This window comes from Nerophis lumbriciformis, linkage group LG13, assembly GCF_033978685.3.
Source record: "Nerophis lumbriciformis linkage group LG13, RoL_Nlum_v2.1, whole genome shotgun sequence".
In the NCBI taxonomy this organism is placed as follows: domain Eukaryota; kingdom Metazoa; phylum Chordata; class Actinopteri; order Syngnathiformes; family Syngnathidae; genus Nerophis; species Nerophis lumbriciformis.
Window position 1 is genome coordinate 27262921 of NC_084560.2, and position 18120 is coordinate 27281040.

Consider the following 18120-nt stretch of genomic DNA (forward strand, 5'->3'; position numbering starts at 1 on the left):
CTGTTTAGGTTTCTTTCCATCGGGTTGTACTCGCAATGTTTTTTCATTGAGAACATGAAAAAACAGATGTAACAGATTGGCAACATTTGTATTATGTAAATGTAGATCAAAACACATTGAATTGTGATTAATTTATTTAGAATCTTTGGAGTCAAAATTTAATGCATTTTGGAAATTGGCCAAAATACCCATCCCTATTCACCACCACCATCATGTCAGGCTTGGTGGACGTCACTACTTTTTCATTATTGATCTGGAAGTCACACAGGATCTTGGCCAAACGACTTAGGCGTAAATGGAGTAGAATAACCATAGTCCATATTTGACACAGTTGTTCTGATACACTATCTATGCCTGGTTTTCCCACTCAATGCAAGCATCTTACACCCCGCTGTGATGTGCTGCGCTGGGGCTTCTTTCCGCAGCCTGCACCTGGGATCTTGTCTGATGTGGTAGACCCCAGGCTCTATTGATATTTTGTTTAGGGCCTGTTCTTGTGCTTCCATGATTATTGCCTCAGGGCTGTCTTTCAGTCCTGCCTTTTCCAGCCACTGCTATGTTTTTCCGATGACCACCCCATACAATACAGTGCATCTGGAAAGTAATTTTTCCACATCTTGTTATGTTACAGCCTTATTTCAAAATGAAATAATTTCATTTTTGTCCTCAAAATTATGAAGACAATACCTCATATTTACAATGTGAAAAGTTTTTTTTCTAACAGCAAATTTATTAAAACTAAAAAAGTAGAAAATCACATGTACAATGCTGTACGCTTAGCTTTTTCACTAGTAGCACCGGTGCAACTAAATGAAAAAAAAATAGAAGCACATATTTTTTTTCGTAGCAATATGAAATGTCTTAAATATCATGATTTCATTATTAACATTTAAGCAACGTGTGCACTCATACATATAAACACAATGCCATCATAAGGCCTACTGCAACACTCAATTAAACACACAGAACATCCCTAAACTGTGCTGGCACCTGTAGGGCTGGGTGATATGGATCAAAACTTATATTCCTATATAGTTTGTCCCATAAACTAACCCATACATAGAAATATCCGTTGACGTAACTAGATATCTCCACCATGCCTTGTTTTTCAATTTTCGGGACTGATGGGGATCCCAAATACACAATAACAGGTACCAATAAGTAAGAAAAGTAGGTTTTTGCATAATAGGATCCCAATTTAAGAGGTGTTTTGAGGTAAGAAAAAAGAAAACGCTTTAAGAATAATATAGGAAAGTCAAATATAATCTCACAAAAACATTTACCGGTAGCTATGGTCAATTCTTCAGCTAACAAAAACACAATATAACAAAATGTAAAAAAAAGTGCACTCGTTTAACAGGACATGTTTAAACATCAGCAGCAACATGAAAATAATTTACCTTTAACAATGGTCCTTTTATAGGTAAACTACATTCTGGAACATACACACAAAGATGTTAGCCAGGAACACCAACCTGCCAACTGCTTCATGATGCCGTGTGACAGGCTGTTTTCTTAAAAAAAACTTTTCAAAAGCCATTAATTATAGTTACTCCTTACTTTACCAACAAATGTAATTGATTTACTAACGGAATTACTTTTCAATTATTAGTACAGAAATTAATTAATGTGTTATTTAAAAAATAAACTTCAAATATCTGGCATAAGTTTCATTGTGTGGTCGTCTGCCTTATGAAATGCAGTGCCTGTTGCCTAGTGACGTGTGACGTCAGCGAGTCCAATCAGTAGTCTTGCTTGTGCTGTTTTTGTTAGCTTAGCAGGCTAGCAGCGGCAGTTTGTCGGCTCTGGCGGCAGCTCTTTTAAATCGTTCACTGGCTTGTGTTATCTCTGCTTAATAAATAGATTGAATGTGCTTCCATTGCTGTATGTTCTTGTTAACAAACGGGGTATTATTTGGATGGCAAGTTTGTCACTTCAATCATTAATTTGTTGTTCAATATTACCTCTGACCCTGGCAGTTACTAGCGCAGAGTGTTTTAAGGTGGTGAAAAAAAGTTTTTTTACTGACCAGTTCCTCTAACTAAGACTTTGTTTATTCCATGTTTAAGTGTGTGAGCTACTGGAGCTCCGCTCCCCTCTGTGCATGGGTGAAGGGGATACAGCTCTGCAGCGCACACAGAGTGACGCTCCAGGTCAATCACTTGTCAGTTTGGTTATGGTTTACGTTAAACATCAAACAGGCTATAATTACTGTCAAAACTGCATCAACTAAGTATTAAGCAAAGGCTTTGTGAATACTTATGCACATGCAGTGTTGGCGCTAGAAATTTTCAAAATGGGGTCCCAGGGACCCCATCAAGTCATAAAAATGGGGTCCCAGAGTAAATTTTTGGGGTCCCACTTTTTTGTAACCGTTTTGAAAACAAATTTAAATGTATGCATTATCCTCTTGTATCTCACTTTCTATATTGTGTTTTGGAAAAAGGTTGTCATAAACGTTACTTAATTCATCCAAAAAAAACCTACAAAAAACCCCCACATGTTTATGCATATGTAAATTTATTCAGTTATAAACATTCATTCCCTTTCTTCTTTCCTTTATGGATCTAAACTTTACCGCTGCTGGTATATTTTTTATTTAATAAGTTGTAGGTGTATTTATTTCAGTATAAAAGTGTAAAAAGGGTCATGTCAGCTTTGGTCATGAAATTATGATAATGGTGAGGGCATACATGTATATGACAAATTAAATTGATTATTCTCACCTGTATGTAGATCATCAGTTGTTTAAAAAACGCCACATTTACACTTTCATGGCAAATAATGCCAACAAATTTAGAATTTTGGAAGTTAGTTTCAATGTCATTTAATACAGTGGCACTCAATGCCTCGAGCATTTCATCTCTGGCTTCATGATGGCCATAAACTGTGTGTTCCCCTTTAAGAATGGCGGTATGTGGGGTGAGTGACGTGTGTAGTGAGTGGGCAAGTTAAGAGAGGGAGCGCTAGCATGTTCAGGAGTGTTAATAGCACGGTTGGCTTTGTGGAAAACATAAATAAATAATTGTAACAAATCGACGGCCTACCAAAGAGCGGAACTGTATAGACCCACTGCCGGGTAAAATGGAGGGTGTTACCCCGGACAATATATTGGCCCTGGAGGAAAACGTCTCCCCTGCGCTCCTCGACCACCGTCTGGGAGCCGACAAGCAGGATTTAACATGTTTCTTGGTACCTGGTGAGGCTGGATCGTAAAGGTGTTCTTTTTCTTAGCCGGTTTACATGGCGTGCAAAACATCTTTACATCGTCATAAGTGAGCTCCTGAAGCCACTTTTCATTGAAGCTCCTTGGGTTTATTGCTCGCCATGACCAAAACAATAACACGCGGGAGTCCTAATACCGGAAATGCAGTATTTGTGATCGATAAAACTTTCGGCGAATCAAAATTTAAGAAATTGTAACGGAAATTACTTTGAAGTCGACCAATAAAAACTCAATAAACGGGGACGGAAATTTGACTTGGCAAATATAAACAAAACACTGTTTTGACACGGAGAAGGCAGGGTCGGTAAGAAAAAATTAATAAAATCTGCGTCCCTTAGATTTCAATGCGTAAAAAAGCACAAGTGCGTTAACGGCAACACTGTATATGTGATTTTTATTTTTATTTTTAATACATTTCTTAAACTTTTTTTATTTTTTATTTTCCCCTTGTCAATGTGGGGTATTGTCTGTAAAATTTGGAGGACAATAATGTATTTCTTCCAATTTGGAATAAGGCTGTAACATGACAAAATGTGTACAAAGTGAACTGCTTTGAATACTTCCCGGATGTATTGTTCTTTATATATTCATGATAATACTCTAAAAAGTTAGAATCAAATACTGAGAATACAAATAGTTTAAGTCTTGTCATGTACTTATTGCTCTTTTATCCTGCACTACAAAGAGCTAATGCAACAAAATGTTGTTCTTATCTGTACTGTTAAGTTTAAATTTGAATGACAATGAAATTAAGTCTAAGTACTACCATCATTTCCCAGGGTTAACATTTATAATTTGTAACACGGTTTAGACTTCGACTTCGACAAACTTTAATGATCCACAAGGGAAATTGTTCCACACAGTAGCTCAGTTACAAAGGATGGAAAGTGTAAGGATGGAAAGGACAATGCAGGTATAAAATAGACTGAAAATGTACCGTAGTAGCAATACAAAATATAATATATATGTAATATTTACATAATATATGTACAATATATGATATATACTGATCTATTATATTATATTATATGTTTATATCATATATGCAATATATGACAATTACCATGTACAATATTACAGTATATATAACAGCTGCAACATGAAATAGAGAGTAGATCCAGCAGAAAAATAGGCATTATAAACAAAGAGTGGTAGCTAACTTAGATTAAAAAACTTTAGTTTGTCGAGTTATTGTGAGAGAATAATTTCCCCTTTATTTTCCCTAACAGTCGATTAAAACCAACATTTCGATTAGCATGGGGCTTCATGTTGACACAGGGTGGTTATGGTTCAGGTGATGGCTTGGTCAGTCAACTGTATGTTCTCAAGTGACAGGATAAAGTGTGTGTTTGTGCCCGCCAAGGCCGTCTCATTCTGTTTCTAATCCTCCCCAGATTGAGGTCAGTGGGGCTATTGCAAGATCTCCACAACCCAGTCTGACCCTCACAAATGTTGAGATTGAGTAAAAAGTCTTCTCTGATTGGCTCAGAGGACTTGGGAAGAGTGGCAACGTTAAATGTCTCCAAGAGGTGAGGCCAAGGGGGCGTGAAGCATCAGCCAGATGATTCTTTTTCAGTCCTGGTGGACTTACAGAGGTTTCACAGGGGATACTGCATGGGGTGTTTGAGATTGTCCCTGTGATGGTTTGCTTTAGCATCATGTGGGAGTGTTGCTATGGTGACGGCGGACTGTAGCGTAGGTGTGTAGTTGTGGTAACAGGTCTATGTGAGGCTGCCACTCACTGTGATAACTGACTTGTATTGTGTTTAGACATTCATTTAGATTGATGCATTATTCACTTGGGGAAAAAGTGTGCTATGGGTTTTCTAATTATTAATGATGATGATGACGATAAATAATACATGACACTAGGGATGTCCGATAATGGCTTTTTGCCGTTATCCCGATATTGTCCAACTCTTTAATTACCGATACCGATATCAACCGATATATGCAGTCGTGGAATTAACACATTATTATGCCTAATTTGGACAACCAGGTATGGTGAAGATAAGGTACTTTTTAAAAATAATAATAAAATAAGATAAATAAATTTAAAAAAAATTATTGAATAAAAAAGAAAGTAAAACAATACAAAAACAGTTACATAGAAACTAGTAATTAATGAAAATGAGTAAAATTAACTGTTAAAGGTTAGAACTATTAGTGGACCAGCAGCACGCACAATCATGTGTGCTTACGGACTGTATCCCTTGCAGACTGTATTGATCTATATTGATATATAATGTAGGAACCAGAATATTAATAACAGAAAGAAACAACCCTTTTGTGTGAATGAGTGTAAATGGGGTAGGAAGGTTTTTTGGGTTGGTGCACTAATTGTAAGTGTATCTTGTGTTTTTTATGTTGATTTAATAAAAAAAATAAAATAAATAAAATAAAACGATACCCATAATAAAAAAAATGATACCGATAATTTCCGATATTACATTTTAACGCATTTATCGGCCGATAATATCGGACATCTCTACATGACATTTATAAAGCACTTTTTAGAATTCAAAGAGATGTTTATAGGTTGTCTAACAGTTTGTTTTATTTATTGCAACAATTCTCGCGAAGAATAAGAGCTTTGAATGTTTTGTTTCTTCTTAATCCATAAAAAAATGTGTGTGTGTGTGTGTGTGTGTGTGTGTGTGTGTGTGTATTTAAAGTTAAAGTTGTAACGATTGTCACACACACACTGGGTGTGGTTAAATGTGTCCTCTGCATTTGACCCATCCCCATGTTCACCCCCTAGGAGGTGAGGGGAGCAGTGAGCAGAAGTGTGCGCCGTGCTCGGTAATCTTTTGGTGATTTAACCCCCAATTTCAACCCTTGATGCTGAGTGCCAAGCAGGGAGGCAATAGGTTCCATTTTTATAATCTTTGGTATGACTCGATTTCTAATTGCAAAGAATAATACCACAATATTTGGAAATCCATGCCTTTCATTGATTAGTTTTATGTAAATACACATTTTCTTTGTATTACTTTTGCAATCATTTGAATTACTAAAAATATATTTTTTATTTGTTTTATTTTTTTGCAAATGTTCATACTGATTTACAAAAAATACTGCTGTACAATTACACAATTGTCAGCTTCCTTATTTGTTTGTAGTTATTTATTTACATCATATGTTTTGTTGATATTCTCTTTTTTCTTGTTCTTTTTTTTTGTCCTGTCCAGCTACTCAGGCATAGCTCGGTTGGTAGAGCAACTTGAGGGTTCCAGATTTGATTCCCGCTTTCACCATCCTAGTCACTGCCGTTGTGTCACCTGCTCCCAGTGCCACCCACACTGGTTTAAATGTAAATTAGAGATTGGGTTTCACTATGTAAAGCGCTTTGAGTCACTAGAGAAAAGCGCTATATAAATATAATTCACTTCACTTCACTTCAAATCATATAGTTGATGTAGATGCCCAATGATGTAGATGCCCATATCGGCTGTACACATTTACTTTACAAAAGAGAAGTGTGGGATACTTCTCTTCTTGCCTTATTTGTATTTGACTTTATTAAATTGATTTATATTATTATTTGGTGCAGCCGGGCCGGAGCAGGAGGGGATAGAAAGAGAAAAAAAGGAAGACAGAAGGGGAAATTGCGGGGACAAGAGGGGGATAAGACAGATAGGCAACAGCAAACACAACAATGACAACAATAACAACAATAACAACAACATCAGCAAATAGGATATGTACAAATATAATGGTAAAAGTGATAGCAAAGAAGCAGTTAGTGAAATAAATAATACAGAAATGACAATGAACATTATTACACTACAAATGGAGCAATACAAATACCAATAGAAATAGCACTATTGATAATGAATAATAACAATAATTACCTCTATTATCAACAATACAATTGTTCAAATGCAACAACACATATATGTAATAATAACTTGAAATACAAAATACATCAGATAAATGGAGGGGTTCGGGCATCTGGTCAGGATGCCACCCGAACGCCTCCCTAGGGAGGTGTTTAGGGCATGTCCGACCGGTAGGAGGCCGCGGGGAAGACCCAGGACACGTTGGGAAGACTATGTCTCCCGGCTGGCCTGGGAACGCCTCGGGGTCCCACAGGAAGAGCTGGATGAAGTGGCTGGGGAGAGGGAAGTCTGGGCTTCCCTGCTTAGGCTGCTGCCCCCGCGACCCGACCTCGGATAAGCGGAAGAAGATGGATGGATGGAAATGGAGGGGAAGAAAGAGAAGCCAGCTATATTAACCTTGTAGATTGTTATAGTAACAATAGGTTAAGCTTTGTCAGTGTCTTTTTTCTTGTTCATCAGTTTTATTTATTTTGTACCAGAAGCATTATCTCTGTAGAGATTAGGAGTGCTCAAAAAATGTATTTATAATTTAAATCAAGAACCGTATACATTTTTAAAAAAGACGTTAGGTTATTTCTGCAATTACTCTCTGAGAGTGTACACGATAAGTCAGCAGCCAAGAGGAGCGTTTGTAACCTGCTGATTGCGGCAACACTAAAATGGTCCCTAGTGTGTGAGTGTGAATGTTGTCTGTCTATCTGTGTTGGCCCTGTAGTGAGGTAGCGACTTGTCCAGGGTGTACCCCACCTTCCGCCCGAATGCAGCTGAGATGGGCTCCAACACCCCCCGCCACCCCTAAAAGGGACAAGCGGTAGAAAATGGATGGATGGATGTTGCCAGAATTGATTCTGAACTGAATGGTCACACCAAGAATCGGAAGCAAAATCGTGGGTTCACGAACGTAAATATGTCAAATTCTTCTTACATTTCAAGAAAACATTTATCATTGAGAGCTACTGTTATTTGCTATTTTCTTACTTTACTATTTTCTTACAAGCCTTGTCAGAATCGGTCAAGTGATTTTTGTTGAATCGAGTGAAGTAAACAGGCCAAAAGAGGATGAAAACATCTTCCTAGCATATTTAACAAATGCACAATTTATTATTTTTATTTTTTGCATCCTATGTTGCTCGGGGTCCCTAATTTGGAAGACACTAATTTGTGGAACAGCAACATAAGATTATATCATCCCGATATGGTTCCACTAAAATCCAATTGCCTGGCAGTAAGACCTATTCTGATAGCAAGGTTGCTTAGCCTGAAAGCAGGCTGGAGTGAGCCTCCGCTTATAAACACTGGCACCGGCCTACTTAGAGTCCCATATTGGTAATTATATCATACAAGCAGCAAAGGTGTATATCAGCAGAAAAAAAAGCTTTACTGCACCCATGACTAACATAGCAGGAATCACACACTTGAGTTGAGTGAGGAGGTGAAGATGGTCTAAGAATTGCAGCAAATTGCTCCTTCATGTACTTCATGTACAGTACAGCAGCAGACTGAAGCGCCTCATTAGAGATGCTGACTTTGACCCTCCCTATTGCTTGCTTTGTTTTCTTGCTCCATCTATTTTAACACCATTTCTCACTCCAGATGGCTGCGATCGTCTTCTCTCCCTGCTTGTCTATCTTCTTCTTTCTGATTTGTCTGACTCTGGCCTAGTTTGAGCTGCTCCTCTTTGTGGCCAGCCTCTCTTTCAGTGTAGTTCACGTTTTTAGACACATGTCTAACACTTTGATGGACATAGCATGCCTGTTTTTTTGCATTTAATCATGTTTACTAAAGTCTTAAAGGGGAACATTATCACCAGACCTATGTAAGCGTCAATATATACCTTGATGTTGCAGAAAAAAGACCATATATTTTTTTAACCGATTTCCGAACTCTAAATGGGTGAATTTTGGCGAATTAAACGCCTTTCTAATATTCGCTCTCTGTGACGTCACATCGGGAAGCAATCCGCCATTTTCTCAAACACCGAGTCAAATCAGCTGTTATTTTCCGTTTTTTCGACTGTTTTCCGTACCTTGGAGACATCATGCCTCGTCGGTGTGTTGTCGGAGGGTGTAACAACACGAACAGGGATGGATTCAAGTTGCACCAGAGGCCCAAAGATGCGAAAGTGGCAAGAAATTGGACGTTTGTTCCGCACACTTTACCGACGAAAGCTATGCTACGACAGAGATGGCAAGAATGTGTGGATATCCTGCGACACTCAAAGCAGATGCATTTCCAACGATAAAGTCAAAGAAATCTGTCGCCAGACCCCCATTGAATCTGCCGGAGTGTGTGAGCAATTCAGGGACAAAGGACCTCGGTAGCACGGCAAGCAATGGCGGCAGTTTGTTCCCGCAGACGAGCGAGCTAAACCCCCTGGATGTCTTGGCTCACACCGTCCCTTATGCCACCGAAGATGATCCAGAGAAGAATATCGACCCTAGGTTCCCTGGCCTGCTGATATGAGGGTATGTCTACAGAATATATTAATTGATGAAAACTGGGCTGTCTGCACTCTCAAAGTGCATGTTGTTGCCAAATGTATTTCATATGCTGTAAACCTAGTTCATAGTTGTTAGTTTCCTTTAATGCCAAACAAACACATACCAATCGTTGGTTAGAAGGCGATCGCCGAATTCGTCCTCGCTTTCTCCCGTGTCGCTGGCTGTCGTGTCGTTTTCGTCGGTTTCGCTTGCATACAGTTGAAACCGATATGGCTCAATAGCTTCAGTTTCTTCTTCAATTTCATTTTCGCTACCTGCCTCCACACTACAACCATCCGTTTCAATACATGCGTAATCTGTTGAATCGCTTAAGCTGCTGAAATCCGAGTCCGAATCCGAGCTAATGTAGCTATAGCTTGCTGTTCTATGCGCCATGTTTGTTTGTGTTGGCATCACTATGTGACGTCACAGGAAAATGGACGCTGGATTTTAACGATGGTTAAAATCAGGCACTTTGAAGCTTTTTTTAAGGATATTGCGTGATGGGTAAAATTTTGAAAAAAACTTCGAAAAATAAAATAAGCCACTGTGAACTGATTTTCAATGGTTTTAACCCTTCTGAAATTGTGATAATGTTCCCTTTTAATCTTAAGCAGGGCTGCGTTTATCGATTATTTTAGTTACCGTATTTTCCCGACCATAGAGCGCACTGCCAATGAATGGTCTATTTTTTTTTATCTTTTTCATATACTGTATAAGGCGCACCGGATTATAGGGCACATTAAAGGAGTCATATTATTATTATATTTTTCTAAATGGAAAACACTTCCTTGTGGTATACATCAGTGTTTTTCAACCACTGTGCTGCGGCACACTAGTGTGCCGTGAGATACAGTCTTGTGTGCCGTGGGAGATTATGCAGTTTCACCTATTTGGGTTAAAAATAATTTTTGCAAACCAGTAATTATAATCTGCAAATAATGTGCCGTTGTTGAGTGTCGGTGCTGTCTAGAGCTCGGAAGAGTAACCATGTTATACCATGGGACGGCGTGGCGCAGTGGGAGAGTGGCCGGGCGCGACCCGAGGGTCCCTGGTTCAATCCCCACCTAGTACCAACCTCGTCATGTCCGTTGTGTCCTGAGCAAGACACTTCACCCTTGCTCCTGATGGCTGCTGGTTAGCGCCTTGCATGGCAGCTCCCTCCATCAGTGTGTGAATGTGTGTGTGAATGGGTAAATGTGGAAGTAGTGTCAAAGCGCTTTGAGTACCTTGAAGGTAGAAAAGCGCTATACAAGTACAAGTACAACCCATACCATATCAGTAGGTGAAAGCCGGTAGCTAATTGCTTTGTAGATATCGGGAACACGTCGTGTGAGACTAAAAACAGTTTGAAATGTGGACTCGTCAGACCGCAGAACACTTTTCCACTTTGGATCAGTCCATCTTAGATGAGCTCGGGCCCAGCGAAGCCGGCGGCGTTTCTGGGTGTTGTTGACAATTGGCTTTGGCTTTGCATAGTAGAGTTTTAACTTGCACTTACATATGTAGCAAAAAACTTTAGTTACTGACAGTGGTTTTCTGAAGTGTTCCTGAGTCCATGTGGTGATATCCTTTACACACTGATGCCGGTTTTTGATGCAGTACCGCCTGAGGGATCCAAGGTCATGGGCATTCAATGTTGGTTTTCGGCTTTGCCGCTTATGTGCAGTGATTTCTCCAGATTCTCTGAACATCTGTCGTCGTGTCTTTCATAATGATTGTGAACGATAAGCAAAAATCGGAAAAAAGTGAAGTTCCTCTTTAAAAAAAATAATTTTTGTAATATTTTGCTCTATTTTTCCATCGTTACAGTTTATTATACAATTGTTAATATTTTTTCAATTGTCTAGACTATTAAAGTACATCCACACCGCGGACATGCTGCCCCTCTTGCAGACAATTCTTTGCATCTTGCCTACGTCATCACAACATTTGGTTGCTGTTCCGGGAATCAAAGTATTTTTTTGAGTGACGGTGCATCACTTGTCAATAGTGCGCAAATATTAAGCTATACATCTATTCATACTGTAACGAGCTGCTGGTGTTACATGTTTATGTTTGTGTGTTATTGATGTTTATTGTCCCACACCGTGCCTGAAGTGAAAGGGGATTGGCAGAGAATGAGAAAGTGTTGTTGTGTAACGGCACGGGAGGGAACGTGTTGGAACTGGGCCGGTTGTTAGCATAGGTTTCGCAATACAAGTTAAAAAGAGCGTCGGAATTTATGTGACTTCTTCTGTAGGCTACAATACATTACATCATACTTTAAATTGTTTTGACTTAAAAAATTCAAATTTTCAAGGTGTGGTGGCTTTTATTATTGCACGATCGAATACATTAGGGCATGGGTGTCAAACTCGTTTTTCATTGAGGGCCACATCGCAGTTATGGTTGCCTTCAGAAGGCCGATTTTAACAATGAGTAATATATGAATATAAATGTTTATATATAATACATTAACAATATATTTTGTTTTTACATAAGCTGCAAAAAAAATATTTAAATTTTACTTTAAAAACTGGCAGCTCAGTCACCAGAATTTTACAGTAAAATCAGTGTTTTTTTTTTACAGCATATAAAAAAATGTAATAAATAGAATGGAACGGAAAAACAATACCATTGTTTTTAGCAGTAAAATTCAAGCAACGGAGCTGCCAGTTTGTTTTTTTTCACCGTAAAATCTTGTTTTAATGTTTTTTTTTTAGTTTTTGTTTTTTTATGTTTTAGTGTCTCACTGTATATGGAAAAAAACAGTACCAAAGTTGATTTTACAGTTGAAAAAAAACTCAGTCGGCGGAATTTAACAGTGAAATCTATTGTCAATTTTACAGTCCACAGTTTGATTGATAATTCGTTTTGAAATCATACGTCAAGCAGATATTTAAGTATAGTTTTTATCTTTATTTTAACAAAAAATATTTTTGGATAAAATAATCATATAATATTTTGATTTTGATAATATTGCATTTTAAAAGATATGCAATTGCATGCAGTACATGATTTTTAATGTCAAAAGGGAAATAACAAATATATTTAGTAAAAAAAGATGAAACATTTTATTAAAGCATATTATTTCCAGGCTTTCGCAGGCCACATAAAATAATGTAGCGGGGCAGATTTGGCCCCCGGGCCCTGAGTTTGACACATTAGGGGAAACCCTAAATCTGTGATTAACAACTTTATCAAGAATGTTACAAACAGTAGACATCTTTACCATAACACACTGCATCTGTAAAGCTGAGGTTTAAACTGCAATGCCAAGCAAAAGCGCAGCACGGGGTATAATACAGTACTGTGTATGCTAAACCTTTCATCATAGGGCAGGGGGGAAAAAACAAATATAAAGTGCCCGATGCTGGAGGGGGGAGGCAAAGAAAGTTAGTTAGGAACAAAAAGCTTTTAGAGTGGATTCATTCCATGTGGAACAAACACAACCGAGTATTGTACATTTAGCCTGTATACTTAAATAAAGAATATCCAATAGTATATTGTATATTTTTTGCCATTTTTTTTAAGATGTCCTGGTTGGTCTATGGAGATATAAAAGGACTGAAGTAAAATTATATATGGTCGCCATGGTAACACCAGATACGCAATTCTCCTTTTTTTACAAGTCAGTGAACCATCACTGCCATTTTAAAGCTGTTATTTCAAGGCGGTATTGTTACATATTGGGGCTTAAAAAGCCATCCAAAGCTCTCAGCTTCTCCCTCCTCCATTAATTTGTTGTCACGCCATCATAAATTGTCTGCATTAAACACAGAACACGACGCTGTGTTCCATGATCACGTCCACGCATGTACGTGTGCATTCATACCCTCAACCTCATACGTGTGGGTTATTCCGTCCTTAGGTTGCAAAATACGAGCACGCTTCTGCTACAGCCTGGAGGCTATACTGAATGCATCTCGTTCTCATGACCTTCCATGTTAATTCATGTATGCAATTCCACGGGGGCGTGTGCTGGTGTGAGATGTCAACAAGCTCAGCACACAATAAATATTGTGTAAAAGTTTTATTTGGAGCAGGATATAGTGTAAAACAGGGGTGCCCAATACATTGATCGCGAGCTACCAGTGGATTGCAGAGGGTGTGTCCGTCGGTTGCCGGGCTTTAAAAAAAAAAAACAACACAAATATGACGGCACCTGAGGATCTTGTAAGATGATGGCTGGCTGCTGCTAGCTATTATGAAGAAGAATAAAAAACTTTTTTTATTTCAACACTCTCTCTCGCCAAACACCTGCTGTCAAAAGTGTGAAGACCAATCGCACAGTTCCTGCCTTCCCAATAAGTCCTGCTCCATCCTGCCCGCGCTAACAGACCGCTCTCAGACCATCATTGCATACAAGCTAACAAGCTACAGAGTCAGCTTCCAAACTATTTATTTCAAAGTGTATAAAAATGAGTACTGGATCTGGACAAATAAGAAGCTAAAAAAACAAATACTTTCATGTGGAATTGGAAAGAGAGGAGTACTTTTCCCCCCCACAATGTAAATTCGAAGTTGTGACATTCTTTATTATATTCTTCAAAAAAGAAGAGAATCTTTATACATGTAGCATTTTTGTATTTTAATTAACACCTTGTCATGTTCAAACACCGAACTATCTATTAAACGAGACAAGAAGCAAGGAATCAGGCAGAGACAGAGTTCAATTTTGCTCATGAGGAGAAACGTTTGGTGCTGTACACTCAGTTACAGTCTCCCACCACGCTCTGAAGGACAGTCCCACGCGCTCCTCTATTTATTCAGGAGTTCCCTACTTAACATCACTGAGACTGCCTCTAAAGGGAGGGGTCATACATATCATGCAAAGCAGCTCCAGCACGCACAATATGTGACGGAATGTGCTGGGGGCCTTGTGATTGCCTTGTCTCTGCTTTGTCTGCGTGCTGTCGCCTTATCTTCGTTGAGGTCCTGGTATGGTCTTGGCTGTTAGCGGGCTAAAACAAAGAAAAAATCTGCAGCAAGGCCACCCCTCATATGCCGTGGAAGATAACAAGTTGTGTGCCCTTGCACGAAGCAGAAAATAGCACAATAGATAATAACTATAGCGACGGCCTTTAAGCATAAGAGTTGTGTGATAACACACCTGTTAACAAATACATGTTTATATGTATGTACAGTCGTGGTCAAAAGTTTACATACACAACATATTGTCATGGCTATCTTGAGCTTCCAATAATTTCTACAACTCTTTTATTTTTTTGTGATAGAGTGATTGGAGCACATACTTGTTGGTCACCAAAAATATTCATGAAGTTTGGTTCTTTTATGAATTTATTGAAAATGTGACCAAATCTGCTGGGTCAAAAGTATACATACAGCAATGTTAATATTTGGTTACATGTCCCTTGGCAAGTTTCACTGCAATAAGGCACTTTTGGTAGCCATCCACAAGCTTCTGGTGGAGTTTTTGACCACTCTTCTTGACAAAATTGGTGCAGTTCAGCTAAATTTGTTGGTTTTCTGACATGGACTTGTTTCTTCAGCATTGTCCACACGTTTAAGTCAGGACTTTGGGAAGGCCATTCTAAAACCTTCCAAATTCTTCAGGACAACCTAAAATCATCAGCCCGGAAGTCGGATCCTGGGCGCAGTTGGGTGTTCCAACAGGATAATGACCCCAAACACACGTCAAAAGTGGTAAAGGAATGGCTAAATCAGGCTAGAATTAAGGTTTTAGAATGGCCTTCCCAAAGGCCATTCTAACCAGTGTTAAAAGCCATGGAATAAAAGTATGTTTTTAAGAGAGATTTAAAAACAGGAAGAGAGGAGGCTTGTCTAACACTCAGGGGTAGGTCGTTCCAGAGCTTGGGAGCAGCAACGGCGAAAGCTCTGTCACCTCTAAGCTTCAGCCTTGTGTCAGGGACCGTCAACAGCAGCTGATCGGCTGATCTTAAGGATCGGGTGGGGCAGTAAGGCTGAAGGAGGTCGGAGAGATAGGTTGGCGCGAGGTTGTTTAGACATTTAAAAACAAATAAAAGGAGTTTAAAATGTATTCGGTAACGCACAGGGAGCCAGTGAAGGGACGCTAAAATAGGGGTGATGTGCTCACGTCTGCGGGTCTGTGTTAGCAGACGAGCAGCAGAGTTCTGCACGAGCTGCAGGCGGGCGAGGGAGGCCTGGCTAATGCCTACATATACGTTTATGGGTATGTTTACTAGTCTGTAACTATTATGCTCTTTTAATGCAAATACTTTGAAAATGTGCATTTAATTCGTACTATACTTTACAAGTTTTAAGCAAATTAATGATTTATAGTTAAAGAAAACATTTAAAAACGTGCCTGGATTATATTCTGACTACAAACTTGCATTTTTATCAAAATATAGTGGTATTTTCTTAAGCATTTTTTTTTATTTGCAAGCAAGTAAGAACCTGTGATTAATCATGATTAATAATAGCTCAAGAGTGTGAATAATCTGATTACAAAAATGTATCCCTTGACAACCCTAATATGTACATGGTTGTGTGCGTGTGCCCGTACTTGTGAGGTAGATCACCTCAACTTGGTCATTTGACAAGTAGCTCGCTTGCTGAAAAGTGTGGTCACGCCTGCCGTTAAGAGTATTAGATTATGATGGCTACTTATCTACCATATGTATTTATTTGCACCCAAAGTTGACATAAACCCTAATTTATTACAGCATCACAGTTTTTCTTTATGGACTGTGAGAGAAATGTCTCATTTAAACCTGGAACTCTTCAGCACACTTCATTTGTATACTACAACGTGAAACATGGTTTATTTGTACCTCAACAAATCATCTTTACAAATTTCAGACATAACAGCCTCTCTCTCCAATTATCGCCTGCTTCCAATTAACGCCCCCGTTTTTTTCCTCTCCTGCAGTTATTGCTGACTCCCTCACAGTAACGGCTCCAGCCCAGACTCTTTCCAAAGTGGAAGGCGACACACTACAACTCACCTGTGAAGTGTCCAGGACCACAATGCAACACACACACTTGTCAGTGGGTTGGTATCTGAAAGCCCCGGATGACACAACAGCCCCCCCACAGGAGCTGCTCACCCTGTCGAAGGACTTTGTTTTACGGTCTGGGGGTCCGTACCGGCAGAGGATGGCAGCGGGAGACCTCAGGCTGGACAAAACCAGCGCCACCTCCTATCGACTGACCATCCACAAGCTGCAGCCGGTGGACCAGGGCCTGCTCTACTGCCAGGCGGCCGAGTGGATCCAGGACAGCGATGGCAGCTGGTTTGCCATGACCCGCAAGCAGAGCGACAAGACTCAGCTCCGCGTTCAGCCCACTGGTGAGTGTAGTGCAGATTTGCTTTCAAAGACTATAGACGCAGATGCGCATCAACCATGTGGGCCGGCTTCCGATGATTGCAGATCAGCCTCTCGCGCTAAGCTCATTAACTTCCTTAAAAGGGCTTATTCAACCTACATAGACGTCCCACTGGTGTGTTAGTATTGCTCTGACGAGCAACATTACAAGCACAGTCTATGATAGTGTAAACAGTTCTAAGACAGTGCAAGTCTGCACAGCAGGTGTTCTTCTGTTGTCTCTTCACGTTCACGTTGGATGCAGATTTATATTTATGGTAACACTTTAGTATGGGTAACATGTTCACCATTAATTAGTTGCTTATTAACATGCAAATTAGTAACATATTGACTCTTAATTAGTCATTATTATGTACTTATTAATGCCTTATCCTGCATGGGCTTATTATACAACCAGTAAGCCATTAACTAAGAGTCTTCCCTCAATAACCTCAGAATTATTGCTTATTAGTACTAAGTAAGGAAGTTGTTTTGTATGATTCTCCCTTTAATACCACTTAATGAATATCGTCTGTTCTTACGTAACAAAACACACAACTACAATAACCCTAACCCTAACCCTAACCCTTAAGTCTTTGTTACTTACAATTAGGGCTGGGCGATATGGCCTTTTTTTAATATCGCAATATTGTAAGGCCATATTGCGATACACGATATATATCTCGATATTTGGTCTTGGCCTTGAATGAACACTTGGTGCATATAATCACAGCAGTATGACGATTCTATGTGTCTACATTAAAACATTCTTCTTCATACTGCATTAATATATGCTACTTTTAAACATTCATGCAGAGAGGGAAATCACAACTAAAAAAAATCACTATTTTTTTCATATGGTGTTGATCTGGAAATGTTTGCCTCGGCATTTTGATGGTGTGGACGTGTGGCACCGAACGGAGATGTTGACGCGCGGAGTACGTAAATATTTTTAATATTGTTGTGCAGCACTTTGTAAACATTTTTGTTGTTTAAATGTGCTATATAAATAAAGTGGATTGGATTGGAGTGAGCACTCTTCATTCACTAGCAGGGGTCTTTTCAAATGATGCTACGTATTAGCAGTAATGCTACTTTTTATAGCAACGCTTTTGCCCCACACTTGACAAATTACGGTTGTCTGATCGACATATTCCCACTTGAAGCCAAACCACCGCCAGACGATGGACCCCCTGCTGTTTTTTGGGGGAATTAATTCTTCCTTCATTTGTTACCAGATTCGCACCTTCTTTCGCTCGAATTACCGCTAGCATCAC

The 18120-nt window shown here is 39.2% G+C and overlaps 1 protein-coding gene across 2 annotated transcripts in view; it reads left to right on the forward strand.

Moving 5' to 3' along the window:
• igsf3 (immunoglobulin superfamily, member 3) overlaps nt 1-18120 on the forward strand; it is a 309832-nt gene that overhangs the window by 156814 nt on the left and 134898 nt on the right. For both annotated transcript variants that reach the window (XM_061971185.2, XM_061971186.2), the window contains exon 3: nt 16408-16827. In XM_061971185.2, coding sequence (XP_061827169.1) covers nt 16408-16827 — 420 coding nt within the window. The remainder of the gene's footprint in view (nt 1-16407; nt 16828-18120) is intronic.